The sequence below is a fragment of the Camelus bactrianus genome, chromosome 11, assembly GCF_048773025.1.
Source record: "Camelus bactrianus isolate YW-2024 breed Bactrian camel chromosome 11, ASM4877302v1, whole genome shotgun sequence".
NCBI lineage: Eukaryota > Metazoa > Chordata > Mammalia > Artiodactyla > Camelidae > Camelus > Camelus bactrianus.
The window spans coordinates 63,265,339-63,290,499 of record NC_133549.1 but is presented as its reverse complement, the minus strand read 5'-3'; the positions used below and the strand labels follow the sequence as shown (position 1 = coordinate 63,290,499).

Here is a 25,161-nt window from a genome sequence, read left to right as displayed (position 1 = left end):
CATAGAAACTCAGCCAGAAGGCTTTTAAAATTTCTCCCTTTCTTAGTTGCTGTCTGTTGCTGTAGTCATCTGAGGGCTCAGTTTGCTCTCTCAGCATTTCATGTTTTCTTCTCTGTGGTGGAGGTGAGTTTTGATGTGAACACTGTGGCCCATGTGCTACACCAGATCTGCCTAAATCTCGACTGTGGCATCAGATACTTTTCCACTTATTTCTTTTCCTTCTCCCTCCTTTGGGTGTAATAAGACAACCTTATTAGTTTCTACTTTCATATAAAGAAAAACTCTTTTCTTTTCCTCTTTTTAAATTATGTTTAATTTTTTTAATGTGGTTTTCCTTCCTCAGTATTCTAGACTGTATTTTTCAGGAAATAGACACGCCAAATACCTGAATAGACACACCAAATATTTGAATCGAATCCTCCATTCTTGTAGGAGATGCAGTCTGTGTTGCTCCCAATGGCAGAGCTAGGGCCAATATGAGGAATTCAGTAGATTTTTGCTCAGTTTAAATAGATAGCTAACAGTTAAAGCTGCCAGTCTAACAAAAAAAATCCATCCCATGGAGTTATGGGCCCCCATGTGGAAATATGTGTTCAGAAATTAGATAATTATTAGTCATGGAAGTTGAAGGAATTATTTCCATAGTTGAACGAACCCAGACTAATTAGCCATCAAGTTCTGATTCAACTATCAGTTTCTGTAATTGTGCAGTGCAAAGACATTTGTGATTATAAAGTATCATGATTCATGTCCACTCTGATTAGCTATTTTTTATTCACTTGTCTTCATTTTTCTTAGTTTTATCCTTTAATATCATTATATGTGGTTTAGAGTAGTTATTGAAGAAAGAAATTAGCTCCTTTGGAAATACTCTGGATCATTTCCATGATTCCAGCTAGACTTTAAAATGCAAAAGTATATATATTTTTCTTATCCACATTGAATTTTCGTTATATGCTTGTCTTGTCAACTTCCAATCTTAGTACGGATATTAATTATTTTCTTCAACTAATATTCCCTTCTGTACTTTATCATATTACTCAGCTTTATTTTCATCGTACTACTATTAACATATGAAACAGTCTTACCATTTATTTTTACAAATTTATTTAACCGTATTCCCTATTAGGTTTAAAGCTTCAAGAATGCAGTGCAAATGCTGAGGAAATATTCTGGTCTATAGATATACTTAGTGATTAAATTCATGAATAAATGAATGACTGAGTGAACTACTTTTCTACTTTTACATTCATGATGCTTAAGATATAAAAGGGAAGACAGTCTTTGCCCAAATGGTCCTTCCATTGAAGTGGCATTTCCATTCAGTCATTCTTTGTGACAGAGAGCAGGGGTCATGTCTTATGCATATTTCCATCCATCGTACTGCCTAGAAAAGCACCTCACACATAACCAATAATCAATAATTATTTGTTAAATGTATGAGTAATAATACCCTTCATGGAACGAAAATACTTTTCATAAGGACTCTTAGAAAACTGGAACGTTTCATGATTAAATGCAAGAGAAAGAGGGGCTGGATTTGTTTTTGGCCCCCAGAGAGAAATTGGCAACCTGAAATTTTCCCCTTGTTCTGCTAATTCTTAACTGTGTAAAACTGATTGAGTCACTAGCTCACATGAACATCAGTATTTTCTTTTGTAATTGGGGCTGATAAGCATTGTCATTACTATTCTGCAGGTTTGTTCTGTATATCCAAATTAAGTAATCTGTAGGAATGGACTTTTTAATTTGTGAAATGCCATACAATTGAAACTCAGTGTTGAGATTGGTATCTTCAGTTTTAACTAAAAGGGGAATAAGGGAGAAAATAGAAGAAAAAGGAAAGAGGCAAAGATTAAAATTGAAAGCGAGAAAAGAGGAAAGAAAGAGAATATAAAATGGGCGTGGTGAAACTGCAGGGAGCAGGTATGACCAAGAGAGAAGCAGAGAAAAGGGAGTAGAACCAGTAATAGAGACTCAGAGTAAGATGTACCTCAAATAAACAACCTCACCCACCATCTAAAAGAATTACGAAAAGGAAAACAATGATTAGGTAGTCTGAGATTCCTAAAACAGGGCCTTATCCATTTCAAAGCAATTAATGATGAGAAGTCAGAGAAGACCTAGAAATGTATGTTTATCCAACACAGGATTAGCTAAAACAAGGTGGCGTCCCATGTAAATGGATAGGTGAGCCCAGCTGTCAGAGACATTATGTCATAAACTTAGTCCCTGTTAAAATATAAACTATTGCAAAGATATGTGCTAGTTCTTACTGAGAATCTCTTCTCAGGTGGATGATAGGAAATTGTATTTCTAAGAGACAGACTATAGCAGGAGGACCCCTTCTGGAAGAGGGATGTGACCTTCAGAGCCCTCCGTATAAGCAACAGTGTAAATGGTTTGACTACCTTTACTTTTGTCCAATCTGGCTCAGCTGAAGCCTCTGCAGTCCCACTAGTCTGGCCCGGTACACATTCTTCACAGTGTGTTATCATGTGCATGGCTTAATAATGGGGACGTAACCTTTGAAAAGAAAATTAAATCATTAATCTCACTTTGGTGATCCTTGGGAGTCACCTAAGCATGTGGAAAATTGTAAAGGATGCCCAGGCTCAGGTCTTGGAAAACGGAGCAGAACCTACAGCTTTTAGTGCTTCAGGTATTCGCCACATTTCTAGAAACAGTAGCTGTGTTTAAAAATAAGTTGGTCTTTTGTTCCTTGAACTTTTTTCTATTTATAATAATGTTTCCTGGTTTTCAATTTGAATTCACCCTTTACCTTTAGTTCTTTGCTGCTCTAAAACGTCCCTAAAAATAATTCCTGTTGTCTTTACTATAGCATCTGTACTCAGGAATACACTGCTTTTAGCTGTTCTGTAACTTACATAATGATTCGTTCTCTAATATCCAGTGTCTAAAATGAGGAAAAATTAAAACTTGTCCTTATGGTCATTCATAGTTTCTATCTGTAACTAATTTAGAAAAGGAGAAAGAAGATACGTTACAGAGGAGGATAATATTTTGAATGTACATTCATGCACATTAAAACATTTAGGATAGAAAAGTATCTTGGGATAGTCATCCATTGCCTAATTTCAGTGATTCAAAGATAATTATCCACTGTGAATTTGACATTTATTTTGAATCTTAAAAAAAAAAAACATATTTCTAGCTCCTCTCTTGCGTGCCTTCTAGTAATCTATTGTTTGATAATACCTCACAGAGGCAGAAATATAAAATAAAAGTTAAAATTACAAACTTGTTTGTGGCTTGGGGTGGGGGTAAGGAAATTGATTAACTTATCTCTTGACACATGTATTTTTGAAAGAACTGTGGTATGTGAGTCTATGGCTGGTCTCACTGCTCTCCCAACCCCAGAGGAAACCCAAACATGAATCATCCATGGGCCGTTCCCCCAATAAGCTGAGAGTTTAGTTCAAGAGCTAAGACATATACATATGCATAACTCTACTCTAAGGCAGAACGGGTTGACAGTCCTGAGAGGAGGCGCAGGCAAAATGGTATGAGTGATCAGAGGAACCAAATATTTACTTCCTGCTTTGGACAACAGGAAAGATTTTATGGAAGAGAAATCATTTGAGCTACATCTTTGAATAGTAATGTCCAAATTGGTGCTGTGAGATACTGTATTAGACAAGGAAAAGAAAATATTTGAAATGGTATTTGTTATCAGAAACGGAAGATTTGTGTCCTTACCAGTATTTACTACATGACTGACACTGGTTCTCCCCTTCCTGGCAAGTCCCTGGGGGAGATTTCTACCTAGGAGGCCTAGGAGGACTAATTGTAGTGCCTTCCCTTCTTCAGTGGCTTTCAACATGTCACAATTAACATGTGCCTTGTTAATATGACTTATGAATTGTACTTAGTTTTAACTAAGCTAACCCTCATTAACTAGGATACATTGTTTTAAAAGTTTCAGAAAAAAACAAACCAAAAAAAAAAAACCAAAAACCAAAACCCACGGTTTGAGGATGATTAGAAGAGAAGCCCAAACAAAAAATCCGATGTCAGAGTTGACAGTTCTCTTACTCCTAGGAGAGGAGTTGTTGGTGAGCCACAAAAAATCACTGATGATCTAATCAAAACTGGATTTGTTTGGGGGCCAATAAAATTAATTATTAAGAAGACTGCTTTGAACTATGGATTTATATCCTCTAAAACTCATGAAATTTCTCCTTAAGGGAATATTGTGTCTTGAGATTGTTTTAATGACATCATCACTAGCAAGATATTTAAAATAATTTATTTTATCTTTAATTGATCACTTTATAATTTATACTTCTGTGTATGTTTTATAATCTACATAATTTATTAGCATAATAATACACATGTACCAATACGTAAATATACATATGTGGAAGATGAAGGTAAAACACGATTATCTCATTCTATGCTTGACAAAACAGGATGCTTAAAGGCCAACAAAGCAACCTACTTGGCTATGACTGAATGTTTTCCTGATTAACGCACCAAAAGTTCAATATGAAGAGGGGATATTTTCAGAATGCCAGCCCGTGGCAGAAGCATAGTCGCCTTCTTGGAGCTAATCCCATGGAACAGGCGCAATCTTAATGATTTCAGCCTCTGGGAAAATGTCACTTTTCCCACTGGGGGAAAAAAGTTATTCAGTGCCAGAGTCTAAGCCACAGAAATGAATTCAACGAGCTTCCTCTTGAGAGCTGCAAATTTGGATTTTATTCAGAGTAACCATCCTATCATAGGGCTATTGATTTTCTCATTTCCTACTTTTTTCTTCCTCAGTAGCCCTCACTTAATTGGAGGCCTGGCGTCTCACATGTCAAAGAACATTTTCAAAGAAGAAACACTGGGGTTTAAGGAGGAGTTCTAGACGGGAGAGAAAAGCAACCATCTCAGTCAAGTTCGATCTGCTCACATGCCAGCGTTAAAGTTTTCAGAAGAATTTCGAGAAACCTTTGTGGTCTATTTTCAGAAAGAGTTGGCAGGCCTTGAATGAAAGAGACCCCCTGTAGAAAAGGGCGGAGGAGATCCGCATTCCAGTACATCCTGACACCGGGACCCCAGGCACACTGCCGGGCCGGCACCAGAGCACTCACACCTAACAGAGAGTACAGCAGTCCAGAAAGTTCAAAAGGAAGGAAGGAAGAAGAAAGAAAAACCTAAGCCCTGACTTTTTCTTTTCTATGTGTTTCCACTGTCATTTTGATTTAATAAGAAATAAGTCATTAAGCATACAATTCTTAAATTAGGTTATAGTCCTTTTAGTATAGTTCAGTCTGCCCCTCCAGTCTGCACTATCCACTATAAAACAGATCCAGATACCTCAGCATTATATGAGTCTGTTTCATTCCAAGGCAAGAGATTTTTAGGGCAAAGGCCAGCCCACAGGAACAAGAGGGTGGATCACAGAGCTGGGCATGATGCTGGGTGACCACTGTTTTGCAATAATATTGTTTTAACTTCTTTTACTTGAGGAGGCAGTAAGCACATTGTCTCACGTGCGGTTAAATAAATACCTGAGCGTTCGGCCTGACGCTGGGAAAAAGTGGAAAAAAGTAATGGGTGTGTCTAACCTAGAGCTGCTTATTTCATTCAGGTTTTAAAATCATACCCTACACTCACATAAAAATCATCTGTGGGTCCCTGCACGATGAAATAAATCAACAAAGGCTGTAAATCAATGCAGAGCAGCGGTGGTGGCACGTTAACATGAAAACTAGCCGCATAAAGCAGTAAACCTCCAGTCACACTCAATCTGAATAAGCCAAGTAAAATGGGAGGCCTCACAGTGTCTTAAAGTTTAATAAACAGCAGCTATATCTGATAGACTAGGGGAGGAGGGGGCAGGCCAGCGATTTCCTGGCAGTTTTTAACATCTCTGAAACAGCAAGGCCGGATACTAACGGCCAGCCAGACCCTTGAACCCACTCTGGAACCAATCTGTTAACTTATCTGTTGATAAGTCTTTACTAAATCAGTGACCCTTTCACACCTCCGTATGCTTCTTCGACTGGACCTTAGGATAAAGTTGAGCTGTGACCAGATTAAGAAGCGCATTGGTATGTAGGTTTTAAGAAGGTCAAATGCTAAATAACAAAAGCTAAATTATATGCTTTTCATAAATGGAAAATGATTATTTTCTAAGCCCATAAAATTTGGTCTGATATTAAAGGAGCAAGAACAGCAGGTGTATCACAGTGGTTTAAGGGGAAGCTGGAAAAAGCGCCCAGGCTCTGTAAGAGATCGTGTACATGATTAATGCCCAGGTCACTGCCAATGGGAAAAAGAGGGACTCCCACAGTCGGAAAGTGCGATTGTATTTATAGTACCTTGGCTTTGATTAATGTGCGCACTCGGAGAATTAATGTGTAGAAGGCAAGGAAAGACACATTTTCAAATGTTGGTGCTGAGTACAGATTTCCCATTATGTCCTGAGAAGGTATCGATGAATAATGATTTATGGTGGTGGGGGTGGGGCGCTACTGCTGGAGGGGTGACTTTCTCCTGTGTAAGGGAACGTGCCATTGAATTTCCTTCTCAGTTCTCACTACCCCCATGAGTCTGGAGAGCCACCACTGAGAAGGTGACCCCTTATTTTGCACTTTGAGTAGCCAGTTGCTTACAAGAGGTTTCTTAAATGATTTCAACTCTGCTGTCCCTAAATGACCCTTTTAAGTAAGCAGCAGGTATGGTTTTGGAATGTTTCATGAAAATATGTTTCAGAGTTTTCCAGGCCTATAGGTCCCAAAGAGGAAATGAGTATATACAAAAATTACCTGAAAAACGTTCCCATCTGCCGCAGAATAGGACGTCGCCCTTCATCTCGCCCCATGCTAGACTGGTGTGTTCTCAGTCACTGGGTGTGTTTCCTGTGTAGCCCCAGGAGGAGGGAGGGGCGTGCTAGGATCTGCCTGTGGGGGTGGGAGAGAGGGAGCAGCCCGAGGCACATACATTTTCTCTCTGATCTCCAGTCTCCACATTTCTTCAGGCTCCATGCATTGATAGGAATTGTAAGTAAAGGAATATACAGCTATCAAACCATTAAGAACCAGGAACCTGAAACTTTCACTGGCAGTTGTTTAAAAAAAAAAAAAAAAAAGGAGGACAAGGACAAGGACAACTTGCAAGCTGGAGAAGTAACCACCAGAGCAAATCTGTTCAAGCTGAATTGATTCAAGACCAAGAACACCAGTAGCTCCCTCATCAGAGCCAAGTCTGAGTACTTGGTAGTGACTCTCCAGGACCTTAATGACAGCTCTCCAAGGTGTCTGCCCCCTAACTCTCAGAACCTGTGACTCTTACCTTCTATGGCAAAAGGGACTTTGTAAATGCAATTATATTAGGAAGACTGAGATGGGACAAGTATCCTGGATTCTCTGGGTGGGCCCAGTGTAATCACAGAGGTCCCTTACACGAAGAAGCAGGAAATCAGAAAGGAGAAGGCCACTGGTGTGATGATGGAAGCAGCCATTGCTGTGATGTGCTTTGAAGGTGGAGGAAGGAGCCACAAGCTGAGGGATGCAGGTGGCCCCTAGAAGCTGAAAAAGGCACATAAATGGATTCTTCCTTCGGAGCCCCAGTAGAACCAACCCTTCCAACCCCTTGACTGTAGCCTGGTGAAACTTCTGGACTTCTGACCTCTAGAACTGTAAAATAATACATTTGTGTCATCTTAAATCACTGAGTTTGTAACATTTTGTTACAGCAGCAATAGGAAATGAATACAGAGACTCTGATTGAAGAAAGATGAAGAGAACACTTGATAAGAGTGACCCCAGGTGTGGGTATAGAGTAAGCAGTGAGAACCAGCTTCCATGCAGCTTCAACTGTGGTTTTTCTCTTTTCATTGATGCAGGAATTTCCTTACCTTTGGAAGAATGGTTGATAGTGGCGATGTTTCTGAGAGGTCTGTGATCTTAGATGTGATGTTAAAACAACTTATTTAATTAGTCAGAAATTGCGCTGAGGTCACTAGGAAAAACTTTCACTTATATGCCACAATTTTCAACAATGCTGTGGTTCTCAAATGGACATTAGTGGCTTCATTTTTGGTTGTAGGAAACTTGATAGTCATGCATGGGCCCCCACCACCAGGCTACCTCTCTCTCTGAACCAAAACTCAAAAGTCCAGTTGAGAAGGGACAAAACAATTGTGACTTTCTTTTTCCTTTGATATATCTGCTTTCAGCCCAAAGTAGAATGAAAAAAAAGAGGGGGGCAGGAGAAATATAAATGTCAGTTTACTCCTTAAGAAACATTAATCAAAAAAGAGGTTATTTCATAATCCTTGGAATTGGTCAGATAGAACGATGCTTTAATAGGGTCCCACTTGGAACAATGGCTAGGAATCTCTGTTCTTGTATACTTTGCAGTCAATGAAACATTCCACTGATTCATAGCTATCCATTGAATTTCAGTACTTCAAGATGCATACTGACAGGAATCTTATGATGATGTTTCTGCCTACATGATGTCTTTTTTAATTGGCTCTGAAAGTACTAGTGACTTAAACTCCATGCTTTTAAATTTAGACCAACTGATATTCGTATACCTTGGAGAAAAGTTGGAGTTTCTAAGGTTCTGCTTCTTGTTTGTAGGGTGGAGGTAATAGATTCTAGGAGCACAATGATCATGTAAGGTTGCATGAGTTGTGATATGCACAATTATGGGAGTATCTGTGATATGAATGGCGACTCTTAAATATAGGAGGAAAACAACCTGTACAACACTATGCAGCGATGCTGGGTGTCAGGAAATTAAGCCTGGAACATAGTGAGCATACGAAAAGTTTGTTGTTATATATGCTTTCAGCACAAAATTACATAGGAGTATACTAAAATCTTCACACTCAGGAAGAACTGAAGAAAGTTGTCTATCTGTTTTATTAAGACAAAAATATCTGGCTAGGTGACTTCTTCTTTGCTTAAAACTTAAAAGCAAACTTTGCAAAAGAAATTCTAATTTTACATAATTATATAGAATTAAAATTAAAGAACTCTAATTCTTCGTCTGCTTCCACCTTGATGTTTAGTGTTTTTGGTCCTTAAGGGCACTCAATGAAGTCTCTAAATTGTATAGTCTAAGATTTGAAATAACACTAACAGGTGAAGAGTAAATTAGAAAATTTGAGAACTAAAGAACAGACAAAAGATTTCTGTATTTGGGGATTTTTTCTAGAAAATTAGTTTTTGCATTTGAGGAAAGGAATCTCTACTCTCCACCTCTGCCACACACACACATTCACCGAGTCGATATACACACAGACAACAATAACAACTATACTAGCAATAATTATTATATTAAAATAACATTAAAAATTTTTAAAGTTTTCTCCCCAGGCTGATCCTCCAAAAGATCTCTAAAATAAGCCCTATCCTTGTTTCATAAACTAACACAGCATTGAACATGAAAGACTATTATCACCAAGTACAAAGTAAAACTTGTATAATTTTTATTTTTAATAATAGACCATCTACATTTGTAACAATTTTAAAACAAAAAGTAGAATCAGTCTTCTGGCAAAGTATATCTAATTTCAGCTGTATTAGTGAAGAGCCCTGGCATTTTCCCCATTTTTCCCACCTGCTAGGTGACATCAAAAACTCCCTTCACAGGGAGTACAGACTTCTGTTGTCAAAATGAAAAAAGAAAATAGAGGACTTTAGCGCCCCTGGAGGTATGTGTAGAGGAAATTCTATGAGTTCATAAAACCCTGTTTTCTTTTCTTCCTGTGCCCAAATCAAATATATTTTCCAGCTTTCTTTGCAGTTACATGAGTCTCTGTGTCTGGATTCTGGAATACGGGTGGGAGTGACTTAATTCTTCTAATTCTATCCTGACCCCTCAAATTTCCAATGAGATCCTCACTCATTTCCCACATCAGATGTCTGGACGCAATGGATCCTTCAGAGAACTGTGAAGCCTAAAGAGGTTACGTTATCTTATATAGAGAAGGAGCCTAGGTTCTTAAATGTCTGCGTGGTATGTGCCCATCACCCCACAGTCTCCCTTGACTGTGAGGGGAGAAAACTTTATTGGGTTAAGCCCTTTAGACATTTTGATGTTGTTCTTATAGCAGCGAGGCTACTCTGAATAATATGGAATAAAGGGAGCAGAAATGAAAAAAATATATGCATGTAATGTTCAGACAGTATTTTTCCTCTTTCATGGGACAACACCTTTTCCAGGCTTGAATCTCAAAGACTCCTCAGAACCCTAATTACTCCGGATGATTGTTAGCTGATTATTCAATAGCTTATTTTCTGCGGACTTTTAGAGAGTCCTCAAAACTTGAGAATGACACTTTGTAAGAGAAAGTAACATCCAGAGGGAGAGAGGTGCCTAATTAAAGTTTCATGTTTGAACAGCAGAGGAACAGTATGTCCTTGCTTGAGTCTGGTACCTCCCTGTATCTCATCATTTTCAGCTGCTTCCATGATAATTACTTTTTTCTTTTGTATCTAAAGTCAGAATTATAAGTAAGAGAATTCTTGTGGTACCCTTGTAGAACTAAATCATTAATCTTGGGACGTTTATAGTACCAGAAAGACCTGTCATTAAATGTAACTCAATTCTTTGTAAGGAGTTAAAGAACAACCTTGAACAACAATGACAAGTACACACAGGCAGAGTTTATAGGTGTATATATATTTATGTTGGTTTTTTTTTCTTAGTAAAAGGATATTATGGACAAAGCTATGCAGAGTTATATTGTCAACAAGTGTCAGAAGGAACTCAGTTTATTCAAATTAGTTCATATTGTCTAGAACTTCTATAATTATTAAATAAAATTCAAAAGGTAAATTTTATAAAATATCATTTGTAAAGGTATTAGGAAAAAAAAACATTCACTGAGCACCTAATATGTGACAGATACTGTGTAATACCCAAGGCTACGTGGCTAACAAGTGGCAGTACTGGGATGCAGACAAAATGTGTTTCCCAAGTCCATATTCATTTCACTCTACTTTATTGCAGCACTAAATTTGAGTGTTAGAATTAAATAACTTTGTCTCAAGCTAAGATTCTCAGATAAAAGTTCTATATGTTGTAGTATAAATAAACCTCAACGTGCAACCTCTCATCTCATATGGCATTTGCAGTGGCTCAGGTTTGAAGTTAATGATGAATCCAGGGAGAGTAAAGAGAGAGATAGGGTACCAGTGTACGTAATAAAGAAAAGCAATAATATCTCAAGAAAGAAATCTCAAGGGTGTAGACTACTGGTGCTATTTCAACCCCTTGCCCCGACTCTAAAAGTCTACGTAATGTAGCACATTTTTTTTTTATGTTGGGACTGAGACACAGATTTGGTTCATGTTTCTTGAGGCTGTTGTGTATGAGCAAGTCATTGTTGGTGGACCTTCTAACCACCTAGCACCTAAATCTAACCTTCCTCTTTGCTTTCTGTTGGGTTCATGGTAATTCCCACCAATGTCTAAGGAGATCTTTCTCATCTTTTAATGTTTTCTTAGTATATTTTATTGAAAGGAGTACAGAGTATTTATTAAAAACAGATTCCATAGCCAGATTGCCTGAGTTCAAATTCCATCTCCAATACCTAATAGCTGTGTAAGTTGATAAACTATATATTAATGTCTCTGTTCCTCAGATTTCTCATATAATGATCAAATTAGCTTGTGTATGGAATAGAACCTAGTGCATAGAAAATACTAGAGGCGCTCACTACTATTGTGGAACATAATGTGTGCTATCCTTGTTTTCATCTACCAGGTTAACCACAGTGTCATGGAAATTACTCTATATAAATAAATATCAAAGGGAAAAGGGATTAAAGGGAAACTTTGTTCTGTCTTAAAAAGGAGGAATACTATTATGTTGACAAAGATTTAGGGGCTACTAAGTGCAAAAGATATAATTAAGCTTTCTGTTTTATTTTTTTATCAGTAGCAGAAAACACCAAATCATTTTGAAGATGTTCTCTGTCCCTAAAGAGACAAAATAAGTCCATGAAACTTACTTAATATTTTCTGTTATTTAACCAGATCTCTCATTAGTTGAGCTATTACTGATCAGCTGTATCATCTTATTTCTTCTGCTGATCAAGAGAAAGGAGGGGTGAAGGCCAGAAGTTGGGTGAGGACAAGAAGAGGAGTGAGAGTCAGGCTGGGGCAGCATCCAGAATGGCTGAAAGGTTTATGGTGCACCAATAAATTGAGATTCAAAGATATCCCTTTCACTTACACTAATAAAATTGTCTGTGGCATCAACATCACTGGGTTACTGCAGCCTTTCCCATTATACCTTCTAATCTGTAATTTAATGATTCATTGGCAGACTGTCTACTCCAGAGCTTGATCTGCCCTTCTTTGTGGGGAGACAGATAGATGATTATTGTACCCACTATTTATTAAAGATTTCTGCCCTCTAGTTTCCTTAAAGCATTTCCCAAATCTACCTCCTAGCCCCGGGTATCTTTCTCTGTAAGATCTAAACTCAATGATTTAAAACACAATTTGCCGACAGGAGATCCTGAGAACCCATTATGAAAATGAAGGCAGAAAACAACCTTTGAATGTTTTTCCCAATTTCAAAAGCCTTCATTACATAGCACATTTCAGGTTGCAAATGTTAAAAATTTATCATAGTTTCAGTAATTGCAGCTTCCTCTGGAAGCTTGGCATAATATGGACTCATTTGTAAAATGTATATTTTGTTTGGCACTCAGTAGGAAACTTGCCAGGCAATACATTTAATTAGGAGCATGAGGAAGAGAATAATTGTAGTCTGTCATAACGTATTATTGTTACTTTTAAGTTCTACATGTGTTTAAGATAGTGGTCTCATAACAAGGTACATATTTAAAGCTAGAGGTAATTTCCTTTTCATTGGACGAGGGATTTTATATGGAGAAATATATTATTTTGAGGGGAAAGAATACATTAGCTATCCTTAGATATAACTCTTTGTCCATTATTTAAGCTAAGTGAGCATTAGTTGCTCTCCTTAGAAACAAGCTTTGTTCATCGTTTAAGACCTTGAAAATTGATACATTGCCTTTGTGGAGCTTAGACAGCCTTTTATTTAAGTTCAGCTTTCTCTGGAGATGCATAGACATAATGAAATGCAGTACCTTTCTTGAACATAACTATGTACATAACACCTAGTCCTGCCTAATTCATAAAGTAAATTTGATAAGAGCAACTCAAAACAATTATAATGATTAACGTTGACTTTTTAGAAAACTTCAAAGCAACCTGTGTCAGCAGATTCAAAGAGAAGGATGATGCTAACCATCTACTGAGGCCAGGTTTTCATTGTCTTAGACATGATGTTCCATTTGTACAAAAAAGCTTTCTTGTAATGAATTTGAGAGGCACCATGAAAAATGTGTGGTGAAAGGGCCTTTTTAATACATGGGGCACAAGTGTTTCGATGTTCACGTTTTCAGGTATAGAATATGCAATATGCCTTTGCATGAACCCCTCTGCCTTTGATTACTTTTTAGTGATAGTTTCCTAAGTGAACAGAGATTTTCCTCTAAAAAATCTTGTTAGATTTAACACTAGAGCGTCTACTCCTGAAATTGGTCCAAGATGTATATAAGATATTTGACAGAGATTGTCTTCTTTCTCCTTCTCTTCACCTCTACTGTATTTTGGCTTCTCAAAATCTTCCCTTCCTTACTCTGATCAGCTTATTCCTCCTCCCCACCTTCCTCACTGTTCCTGCTCCCCCATGAAGCATCAAAACAGTCATGTTAGTGAGTGATTTCTTCAGGGTCCTAGTCTCTACTAGGAAAAAGGAACAGAAACCACCTAATTAGAACAGTCAGTGTATTGACACTCAGTAGAGGTTTAGGAATTGAACATAGGAAATCAGGAGTAGTGGCAGGTGGATGGAGCAGTTATATTCATTCCTGTTAGTCATTCACTTTTTTTTTGAGGAAGGAGAAGACAGAAAGTTGTCTCCTTATTCCACTCCAATAATATAAGAAATGCACTTCTTTTCTAACTACTTTGTAAATCCCTAAATAAACCCAACTGTTATTCCATGGCATTAAAAACCAAAATGATCTTAAAGTAACAACCACACAAATAACTTACATTGTTGAAAGCAATGTCTGAGCACTTTGTAGAAATTAAGTCATGAAGGCCTTAGAATGACTCCATGTGGGGGGTGCGCCTGTTACCTGTCACCAAGGAAACTGGGGTGTGAAGTAGGTATTTATCTTGCTTGACTTACGTAAATTTTAAGAAGCAATCTTTTTGGGGAAACAGTCCAGGATAGTGTGACTCCAGATTCATACACAACTACTGTGATATTTGTGGCAGAGAGATAATGTGATAAAAACAAAGTTGAATTAACAAAATGACTGTAAAACAAAAGAGAGAGAGAGACAGGTATTTTAAAAAGGAGGATTAAAAGTATCCCTGCTAATCAAAATGCACTACTGAATATATAAAGTATCCAAAATCTCATGTTTCCTCCTAAAATGAGAAAATAATACCATCGCCTTGAGGGATCTACATCCACCAAAAGTATCTCTAGGCTGAAGTTTGCTTTAAGAAATACCTGGGAATGAAAACCAAATGGAGTCCCTCTTCTTGGTGATATGTCCTGAATCTTAATACAATAGGCCTTTATTTTAATTTGTTTTGTCATTTTTTATGTAATACTGGAATCTAATCAGGGCACGTTTAAAATTGAAGTATGTATAGTCAGTAGCCTATACTTTGGGGTGAAAATTTTTTTGTGTGTGTATCATAGCGTGAACCACTGCAACACACTTGTAATCTTTTACTTTAAGGGGCAAAGGACCACTGAAGCATACGACTGATGTGATCTATGCAGCTAAAATGATATCAGAATCAGGATCAAGGATGGACGTCCTTGCTCGGCAGATTGCCAACCAGGTGAGTTCTCTACAAATGGATGTGATGAAAGTCCATGCTAATTGCTCTCTTCCATTGGGCATTGATTAGAACAAAGTTGAATTTTTACTCTGTTAGATGTTTTTTCCTAAATTAAAATTTTTTTGCATAATTAATACACAAGTAGTGGAAAATTCTAAGGAAATCTAATTATTTGGGGGAGGCTTTATTATTATCATTATTTAGAGCTTGATTATTTTTAAGATTTTTTTTTTTTTTTTTTTTTTTGGTGGGGGGAGGTAATTGGATTTTTATTTTTTTAAGAGGAGGTACTGAGGATTGAACCCAGGACCTCATGCATGCTAAGCATGTGCTCTACCACTTGAGCTATACCCTCTCCCCTTAAGATTTCTGAGCTTCAGATATATCCAAATTATTTTAAATACCAGCTTTCTGAGTTTCAAGTATACTCAAATCATTTTAATTGGCTATAAAACCCAATGTTAGTATTTTTTTCTGTAATACCTTAGACTTCTTATGTTTGCTCTTCAAAAATCAGTACTTTTCAAAATCCTCTTATGTTAGGTTTTCTATGTCAATAATGTATTCTAGCATTCTATGTAAAATTAGTAGAATACTGAAGTGAAGATACAAAATGTAGGATGTATATAATCCTTATAGGTGCTCTGAATGCTTGGTTTCCCTTCTTTATATTTCTCATGTGTCCATTGCAATTTTCTAAGCAATAGCTACATTATTAGCATTACCTTTTCCTTAACTTTAATTGAAAAACCTGTCAGTTTCTTTAGTTAATGTATTGAGATATTCAATTAATATTTAAGATTGAGATATAGGACTCCTTTGTAGGTTTTATATTATGCAACTCTGTAATACATATTTATCTTCCTTTGGGGAAAGAAAGCACTTTTATTTTTGAATCTACAACTATCTCATATTTTTCTTGCATGTACACTTTAAGGGAAACTTTATTGGGCTTATTATTATTTAATCTTTTTATCCTCTTTTTCTTAGAACATGAAGAACTTTGTCTTGTTGGATATTATACTGTTGGATATTATACTTTTGGATATGGGGGAAATAAGAAGTAATAAAAACAGACAAATATTTTTAAACATTTTTGAATATATATAGAGTCATATATATTTTTCCATTATCTTGCTACTTTAAGCATTATAAACATTTTATTAGTCTTTTCGGTGTTTCGCATTTACAGTTAAAAACAAACTCTATTCTAATATAAATCAAAATCTACTATAAATAAATGACTGAAGCCCATATCTGCCTATGGTTTTCTGTATTTTAGAATTTTATTGAATTCACTTTTATGAGACAAAATAGTAGTAGAATAAGCAAAACCATAATACATTAAACAGACTTATGTGTTCTATAACTTTATAAATACTTAATGATTCCTACCAGTGTGATCCTATTTATTTTAGAATGTGCAATTTTCAAATTTCAAATCATTGTGTCACTTTGAAGTTGTCCTTTTTTTCTTAGACTCATATTCTTTTTTAATTGAATTAGGTCACCTTGCAGTAGGTGCTTTTATAACATTAGCTGTATTAAATTATGCTATTGTTCTTAGTATTATTCAGATGGTATGGAAGAAAGCAAAAGTATTGTCTCACTTCCTTATAACTTTGGCAGTTTAAAAGAAGCTTAATAAAACAGTCACTGACTGGTGAAGAATTATGGATGACTCTCTCTGGCCTTTTCCACCTCATATAGTAAAGTAGTTTCAAATGAATTAATTTTGATCTGAATAAATAGGGTCCTGAAGAATCAAATCTGAGAGAAAAGAAACTGATTCTTATTATAGTGATCATCTGGGAAGATTGTCTATGACTATGATTTTGATATTGTTTGATAGATTAACATAAAAACTTAGATAAATATAATGTCTGAAATTGATTGTGGAATACAGTTGAATAAGCAAGGCAATTTTTTAAGTGTCAGTGTATATTATGAAAACAATCTGCCAGAACACTGGTTGCTTTCAACTTTGAACAATCTAATAGCTAAAAAAATCTTAACAATTTTTATGATGCTTTCGAGTCTGTTTTTTGCTAGAGTGTCAGAAGGTCTAACATCAATCAATTTCCAATTCCACCCAACACAGACTTGTGAAATATGTATGTAGTTAGACTAATTTAGTTTCATTCTGTAAAGTTTCAGAGTCAAAGTTCATATGTAGAAAGAAAGAAAGAAAACCAGATTAATCGAAGTTTCTAAGTCTGTCTTCCTGGATTTTTTCTTTTTTCTTTTTTACCCTTCTTCCCTGACTTGCTTCCTTGAACATGCATTTATTGTGTGTAACCACATACAATTTACTAGCCTGGCATTGCCATTAGGTAGCTAGGAAGCAGTGAGTGAAAATCTTCTGTTTTAACGTATGGAACTGAAACTGTAATGTCAGCTTACTTGTCCCCATCACCCAACATCACTTGGATTTTTGAATTGTCTTGACGTGGTATGGTAGATTGCATATTCCATCCAAGACCTTATTGTTTAAGTCCTACAGAACTCTGATACAAGTCTCATCTCCATTAGATAGTGTATTCCTAAAGGACAGGATGTTGTTAGTTATCCCAGTTCTTAAACATTTTCCTCATGAGTAAAGAGAATGACAAGTTGGAGAAGTATCCTTCTTACAAATATAAGATTTCAGACCCTGGGTACACATTTCTTTTGATTTTTTGACTCCTCACTGTAATTCATCATGTTAGCAGATATTCTAAATTAGATGAACTGGATAATACCTCACAATGTAGGAATAATACACTGAAAGATCTCAATTAATTATAGAAGAAGCCTACCCCAAATAGGAAGGAGATGAACAGTAAACAAAATAAAGTTAACATCTGGTAAAGTGTTTTGCACAAGAAGAGGACTTTCTGACCCCTGGTTGTTGTGTCTGAATCCTAATATTCCTTCACTGTAATTTTTCCAAAGCAAAGATACCCAGGTTATTGACTGGGTACTCCCACCTAATCATAACTGGACACAATTAAAATGAATTTTCAGTGTTAAATATACTGAAAGCAATACTAATTCAGGAAAGATGACATTAAAAAAAAAACAAGGTAGAGAATTACAAGCCAATTCACACACAGTGCACTGAACTATGAACAGAACAATCTGCAAGTGTAATTTTCATCGATATTTTGACAAAATATTGCTGGTGGCTAGCCTGAATTGTGTCCTCTGATGTTATGATAGTAAAAAAAAAAATTGTAACAGAACTACACTTAAAAGAAACTTCTGAAGCATTAATTATATGATTCTAGCATGTCTCTTAAGGATATAACTCCTAGATGCATCCTGTAACAATATTTGTATTTTGACTCTGTTATCTGTCTGAAGTCTATTTTGAGCAGAGAAGTTGGTACCTAGATTTGCTCTCCAGATTAATGAACCCCCTACTTTATAAAAATGAATGCATAGCAGGTTCTCAGGAATTCAATAGGAATAGATAAATCCTGAAATATCTGATTTGTTTACATCCTTGAAATATTAGTCTCCTGTTGAAAGGCATACTATTTTACTATTTTTCTTTTTTATTGGATTTTTGTCATTTTTCTCGTTGAAACAATGTCTTAAATGCTTTTAGGGTGATTACATATTAAGTTTTATTTCATGTATACAAAAAACTATAGCCCTAGGTACCAAAAATAAGGTGTTTTAGGATCTAGAAAGAAGGGGCTATTTTGTATAAGAGGAGAAGAGGAAAGCTGAGGAAGTTTCTCCTTACAAGTGGCTGGCTGACTTTAACCAGAAATTCCAAGTAATCAAAATTTGCCTGAATTACCTTTCTACCATCCTTCCCACATTCATATTCTATATACAGTGTAGAACATTTTTATGTTTACTTCAACCCAAGTAACTCTTCAGTTGACAAGTTTCAGGTTTCAAGGAGGGAGATGACATTTTTTGAGTTGTAATCTAATACACAGGGAAGTCAACCCTTCTGAGAATTTCTCACAGAAGTCAGCACAAAGCAGAAAAGTAAGCTGGGCCAGAACTTTAAACCTACTAAAGGAAAGGAGCTTTGATGAAGATGGAAAACATGTTTGTCTGTAGTTTCTATTAGTGTTCAATGTATATGTCGCTGATAGCATTTTCTCAATGGTTTTATGTCCAAACCAAGTTGAAACTAAAAATGAATTTGAAGCAGTTCTTAAACTCAAGATAATTTTAGTCTAAATAGAGATATAACAAAATATGAACAACATATATAATTTCAGGTAAAACAACACTGTGCATTGAAAAAATACCAAAATATAATTTCCCAAATATAACTCTCACAAGTCAGCATGCCCAGTCTAGACCACGTTGAGTCAGTGTTGTCCTGCATCACATCATAAAAGGGCCCCACTGCATTTTTACCACACTTCCATAGATACCGTTCTCTTCTGTGTTTTAGAAACCTTAGTTTGCTAAAGAGCAGCATTATAAGCATAACAAAAAAAAATATTGAGTATGCTGAGACTTCTGGGTATAGAATCATCTCAAATTAATGACTGACCAAATTTAATAGACGGGAGAAAGGGAGAAAGCTCTTTATACTGAGATAGTCAATAGAACAGGAGAAAAATGACTTTATTTATTTAGGCAAGATGGAGTATGAGATAGTTGAGGATTATCTGTGTTGAGTGTGAAATGTCGGTAAGACAGTGAGATGGGCTGGACAGGTACAATAGGCATACGGATCTTCTGAAGACAGGGCTAGACAACAGAGATTAAGTCATTTTTATTTTGTAAGTGGTAGACAGGGCCAGAACAGTATATACTATGACCCAAGAAGAGGGTCAGAGTGAAAATATGCAGAAGAACAAAACCCAAGAACATCAATGGTGTAGCACTGACAAATCTGTAGAAAGCATGTTCATGAACAGGGAGAGAGAAGGATGGGCTGCCAGGGTTGAGGGGGGAATTTTGTTTCAAGGGATTATATGTTGATAGAGTCAAGGATAGAAAAAGACATTTAAAGTACAGAAAAAGATGGGATCGTTGATGATCTGTGACCCTGAGAAAGGTGAAATTGAGAGCCTCTGGACCGGAGTACAGGTGGAGAAGTGAGCACTGTGGGAAGGCGAAGGTCCTGGGCCCAGAGTGCTTTTGCTCTCACTGATTGCTTGAAATTTCTATTAGAAATTCACAATGACACCTGGTACTTACCCTTCACAAACTTTGCCAACTTAGCAGAATTTAAACTGTTGTCCTTAATTGCAAAGGTCATTTAAAATGTGTCTAAATGAAGTTTATACTCCAGTATGAGAAAAAATAGCTAAGCTTATGGAGTATAGGTCTTAAAACATATACACTTTGCTAATTCACCCTTAAAATTCAAACTGAAAGGTAATAAATGTTCTTCAGTTTTCCTCTCATTATTAAGTGATGTATTCTGTGTGGGTATGAAGCATCTTACCAGAAGAGTGAAAGCTAGTTTAATGTGCCAAAGCCACTTAGCTGACATGCCATCTGCTTGCCTGTAGTGAGTGTCCTGGTGGTGATAAAAGTTAAAAAAAAAAAAAAAAGCATTAATAAGCTAACTAGATGTCCTGGTTAACATCTCTTATCTTAATAAGTGGAGAAATAATAACCAAAGTGTGTTATATTTTATCACTTGATTTGCCTACAAGTTCCTAGCAACATTGCTTTAAAAATGTTTTTATGCAAATTTTATTTAAAAGAAAGTGAAGGATATGAATGTTCTATAAATCTAGGTCCCAAACTTTTTCAGTTAGCTCCATGTAAAAATATAAAAGGTGAGGAAACATAATTTGATCTTAGTAAAGGAGGTTTGGCAAATAGGAGAAGAGTATTCTTCAAGTGGGAACAATTCATTCTCCTGATTCTGCTTCTAGGTGGGCAAAACTGACTTAGAAAGTCTTTCCAAATGCCAGTGGGAAAGAAGGCTTTAACACATTTTATAGTATGGAATTTGCCAGTCAATATGTTTTTATACTTAAGTTATAAAACTGACTACCATCTTTAAGTGTAACCAAGATACTCACCAATGCTGGGAATGAAGGGTAAATCTGGGTCAAGTAACTTTTAATTTCAAAAGTTTAACTTTACATTTTCTACTTATTTGACTCATTCTTTCCTTAACAGAATTCTAGACTCTGCTAGCATGGTATTGAAAGTCCCTTGAGAGAGACTGATCGGTTATCAGTTAAGAATCTAATTATTCATTTGCAAGTTTGATTTTATCAGAAGTTCCTTAGTGGTATCAGTCCTTAAGGAAAAAAATCCACACTAGTCCTACTTAAAATACATGGACAAGAGTGTCAATTTAAGAAACCAATTTACAAGATTGGCAATTTACTGTTTACTATATAAGATAAAACTGACAGGAAAACTGATACTGTTCTTAGACTTTAGTAGTAGAGAAGTGGAGCCTCACAGATCATGCGAGTTTAGACACCAGCTTTACCATTTAGTAACTGGGCGAGTCAGTTAACTTCTCTATGTCTTAGTTTCCTCCTTTTCTAAATGGGATAATAGAACCTACCTCATGGAGCTGTGTGATTATTAAAAGAGTTAACATAGGTAAAGCACCTAGACAGATAAAACACCGTATGTGTCAAAGATTATCATTGAGTCCATTCCTAAGAACAAAAATACATAAGACCATCCAATACTCAGGATAGAGGAAGGAAGGTGTTTGGATGAATGTCATATAGAAGAGATCATTGTGCAGTGGATGAAACAGGAAAAACTAAATTCAAATCTTTACAAAAATCATATACTCTATCCAATAATTGGATCTAAGTAAAATGGTGCAGTGAATACTAAGAACCATGCATATAAAGGATGTGACACCAGTGCCTGACATGTAGAAAGTACTTAATAATGATCAAATTTCCTGCCAGGGTAAAACAATGGGATGACTTGCCTTTCATCATTATAGGTAATTCTAGATAACTAACTTCTGTCTTTGAAAAACATCAAAGCACTCTTCACTTGAAAATAAACATAGCGTTTTCATAAATTCTCTTTTTCCTTGAAACTGTGCAAACCGTGGTATTCTGTAATTTAAAAAAAAATGTAGCCCCAATTCTCTTATGTTTAGTGATTGAAAATAAAGTGGACTTGAAAGCAAGTAGTTATGGGTTCCAATATTGGCTGTAGCATAAATAAACTCCTCAATCCCAGGAAAGGATTATGCTTTCTAAATTTCTCATCTCATCAGTAATTTGGGAAAATCCCTTTCTCTTCCTTCTTTGTCTGTTTCTTTCTCCTCCTCCTTCCCCCTTTTCTCTCTTTCTCTTTGTCCCTCTCTTTGTCCTTTGTCTCCTCCTTCTTATTTAGTTATAATTTAATCCTCCTGATGAGATTTGTGGGGTGATCTTTACTTCCTTCTTTAAAGTTTGAGAGAAGTTCTTCATATCACAGTCTCTAACATCTTGGCTGATTCTCATGTATCTAAGAATCCACTCAGATGTCCGTGTCTGTCTAGCAGGTGGATAGTACTTCTGCAGAAGAATTCATATCTTTGTTACCTTTGTTGACTAACTTTTACTGGAAGGTCACATGTTCTAATCTCATCCACCCATCCAGACGCTATGTAGACTAGTCCATTTACCAAATATAAAAGAGAATAAGATTCTCAGCAATTATCCAATAACACTGAAGCTTATTAACTACTATGGAAAGGTAGAAATGCATGGAATGCTTTCTGGTCTTTCATTCTACTTTTTAATTTTCATTTTTGGCTATTAGAATTAAAGCTTTTTAAATAACATTTTTATGACTAAATAAGTAATATATTTTAAGTAACATATATAAGTAACATATTCCATTTCCTTATGGATATGTATTTAAAGTGGAATTAAGTTATATAAGATATATAAAATATGAAAAATATTGATTATATATGTTTACCATTTTTACACATTAATTTCCCAATGTTTTAAACTCAAACATAAACACATAGTTTTTACAATATGAAATTTTAAATACCACATTTTTTCACCTTCCAAAAACATTTTCCTTTGAAAATACCATTTTTGAGAGTATATCACATTATATAGATATGTATCCTAATTTAATCTTTCCACTATTATAGGACATGTATTTCTAAATGTTGCTATTATAATTAGTGTTACAATGAATATCTTTGCATATAAATTACTATTCATATTTCCATGTCCTTATGAATATGTATTTAAAGTGGAATTAAGTTATCAGGGATTTTAAAAAATCTGTTATAACTGCATAAGAGAAAGAACACAAAGATTAAACACTGACCACAGATATTTATCATGTTGTGCTGAAGCTCAAAGCTCTAGTCCAGGAAGTTCCTTACAGAAAATAACATAATGCAGGAGACTGTTTTTGGCAAAGAAATTTAATGCATCTCTAAAACATGCATGCTGCCTGTTTCTTGGTTCCAGTAGATTCACAGTTGTTAGCTTAGGTGGAAATGATTTATTTTGTCTGTGATAGCTAAGAATGTTAAATCCTGAAAGTAACAGAACATAATATATGTTTTGTTGCAGATGTTTTTTTTAATGCCCATATAAATAACAAAGGACAGACAGTACAGAACTGTGGGCCCTGAGGAGTGCTCTCATAGTAGCTTTAGATAAAAGGAATAATTGCATTTTAAGTATTTCTTCAGATTTACCTATAAAATGATAATCTAAAGGCTTCTAACCTTATCATAAATTAAAGGTAATTATTTTATATACATTTTCATGTCTGGAAACTCCTTTACTATTTCCTCTATCTATGCTGAAGTAAATAAGGTTGAAACATGAACAGAGTCTTCTAATGGTGGGAGCATATCAGAATCCTTGGTCTGAGAAACGGGACTCAGCGAAAACAAAGTTGATGTCTTCTAAGGTACTTGCAGTCTCAATATTTACTCACTCGGATCTACTTATTCTTTGCTATTTCCATTTTTATCTTTTATCCATATTTAGTGCCCAGATCCATCATGCAAACAGGACTTGTTGGCCTACCTGGAACAGATTAAGTTCTACTCTCACCAGCTGAAAATCTGCAGTCAAGTTAAAGCTGAGATCCAGAGCCTGGGGGGCGAGCTCATCATGTCAGCGGTGAGTCCTGCCCTGCACTTCCACCATCACATGTGGAAGATGCTTGAAACAGAGCAGCTACACCCCACCTTACCACACTAAATCTCACAGGTCCACGTAGACTAGGAAAAACTCAGTTGGGGTATATAAAGTTGCATGAAACTAAGCAAGCAAGAAATCTTGCTAGATTTCTTAAAGAAATGTTAATTCAGTACAGCTTGTCTTTACTTACTTCAGAGATTTCAGAGTGAATCAGGTTTTGAAAGCCACTTGTATAGGAAATGGATGTTAATTTTAAGCCGGTTTTCAGATTTTAGGAAGTGTACAGATGGAACTCTGAATTTAATCCTATAATTTTTATGAAAATAAGTGCATATGGAATTGCAAATTAATGAAATGATTGCTTTATAACTATTAATCAATATCCATTTTCCCATTATTCATTTCTATGTCATAGAAATTCAGGTCATGAAAACTGTTACTTCCATATGTAATTGTAGCAGTGAAGTATGATAGAACATAAATAGATTTATAGGAAATTTCATAAAATCTTGGTGACTCTGAGTTTCAAACTGCTATAAAATGACCATCGTAGAAATAATGTCTACCTTTTCTACTTACTCTTCTTTTAATAACAGTGGATCATTTCTCTAGAGTGGGTATGGTAATAAAATAACATTTGATATCTGTATCAATGACTTTGAGAAGGACATGGACCAGGATTATAAATTTAAGTTAAAGTGACACATCATGAATGTTCTAGGAACTTACATTCATGAGGACAAATTTTTAAAAATTGTAACAGCATACTTATAAATTTATATTATCTAGAAGCTCTATAGCCTGACTTTGGAGTTTCCCTCATTGAACTAACATTCTTAAAAAGAACATGGTTGCAAAACCAAAAGCAGAGAATTACCATCAAGGGTAGAGGGTTGGGAACTAATGCTAATTGACTGTCTATCTCTTGCCTATATTTTATCTCATTTAATCATCATAGTAACATACCAGAGAGATTGTTTATTTGTTTATTTTCTTTTAACATTTGGAGGAAAAAAAATATTCAAGACCAGAAATGAAAAGTGGACACTTTGGAAATTGTGCCTAGTGATTATTAGAGATAAAAAGATTTTGTTTCCTTGATACTCAAATTTTGCAAAAACAATAACACAGACCAACACAACCTGCACTATACTGCTGCCCTGTCATTTTTCAAAGGAAAATGCATTTTAAGTAGTCACAATCTATAT

General features: G+C 35.7%; 1 protein-coding gene across 11 annotated transcripts in view; it reads left to right on the top strand.

Annotated features, from left to right (window-relative positions):
- Nucleotides 1–25,161, top strand: part of CTNNA3 (catenin alpha 3) — a 1,350,411-nt gene that overhangs the window by 1,264,731 nt on the left and 60,519 nt on the right. For all 11 annotated transcript variants that reach the window (XM_074374085.1, XM_074374091.1, XM_074374088.1 and 8 more), the window contains 2 exons: nucleotides 14,777–14,882; nucleotides 23,798–23,932. In XM_074374085.1, the coding sequence (XP_074230186.1) occupies nucleotides 14,777–14,882; nucleotides 23,798–23,932 (241 nt within the window). The remainder of the gene's footprint in view (nucleotides 1–14,776; nucleotides 14,883–23,797; nucleotides 23,933–25,161) is intronic.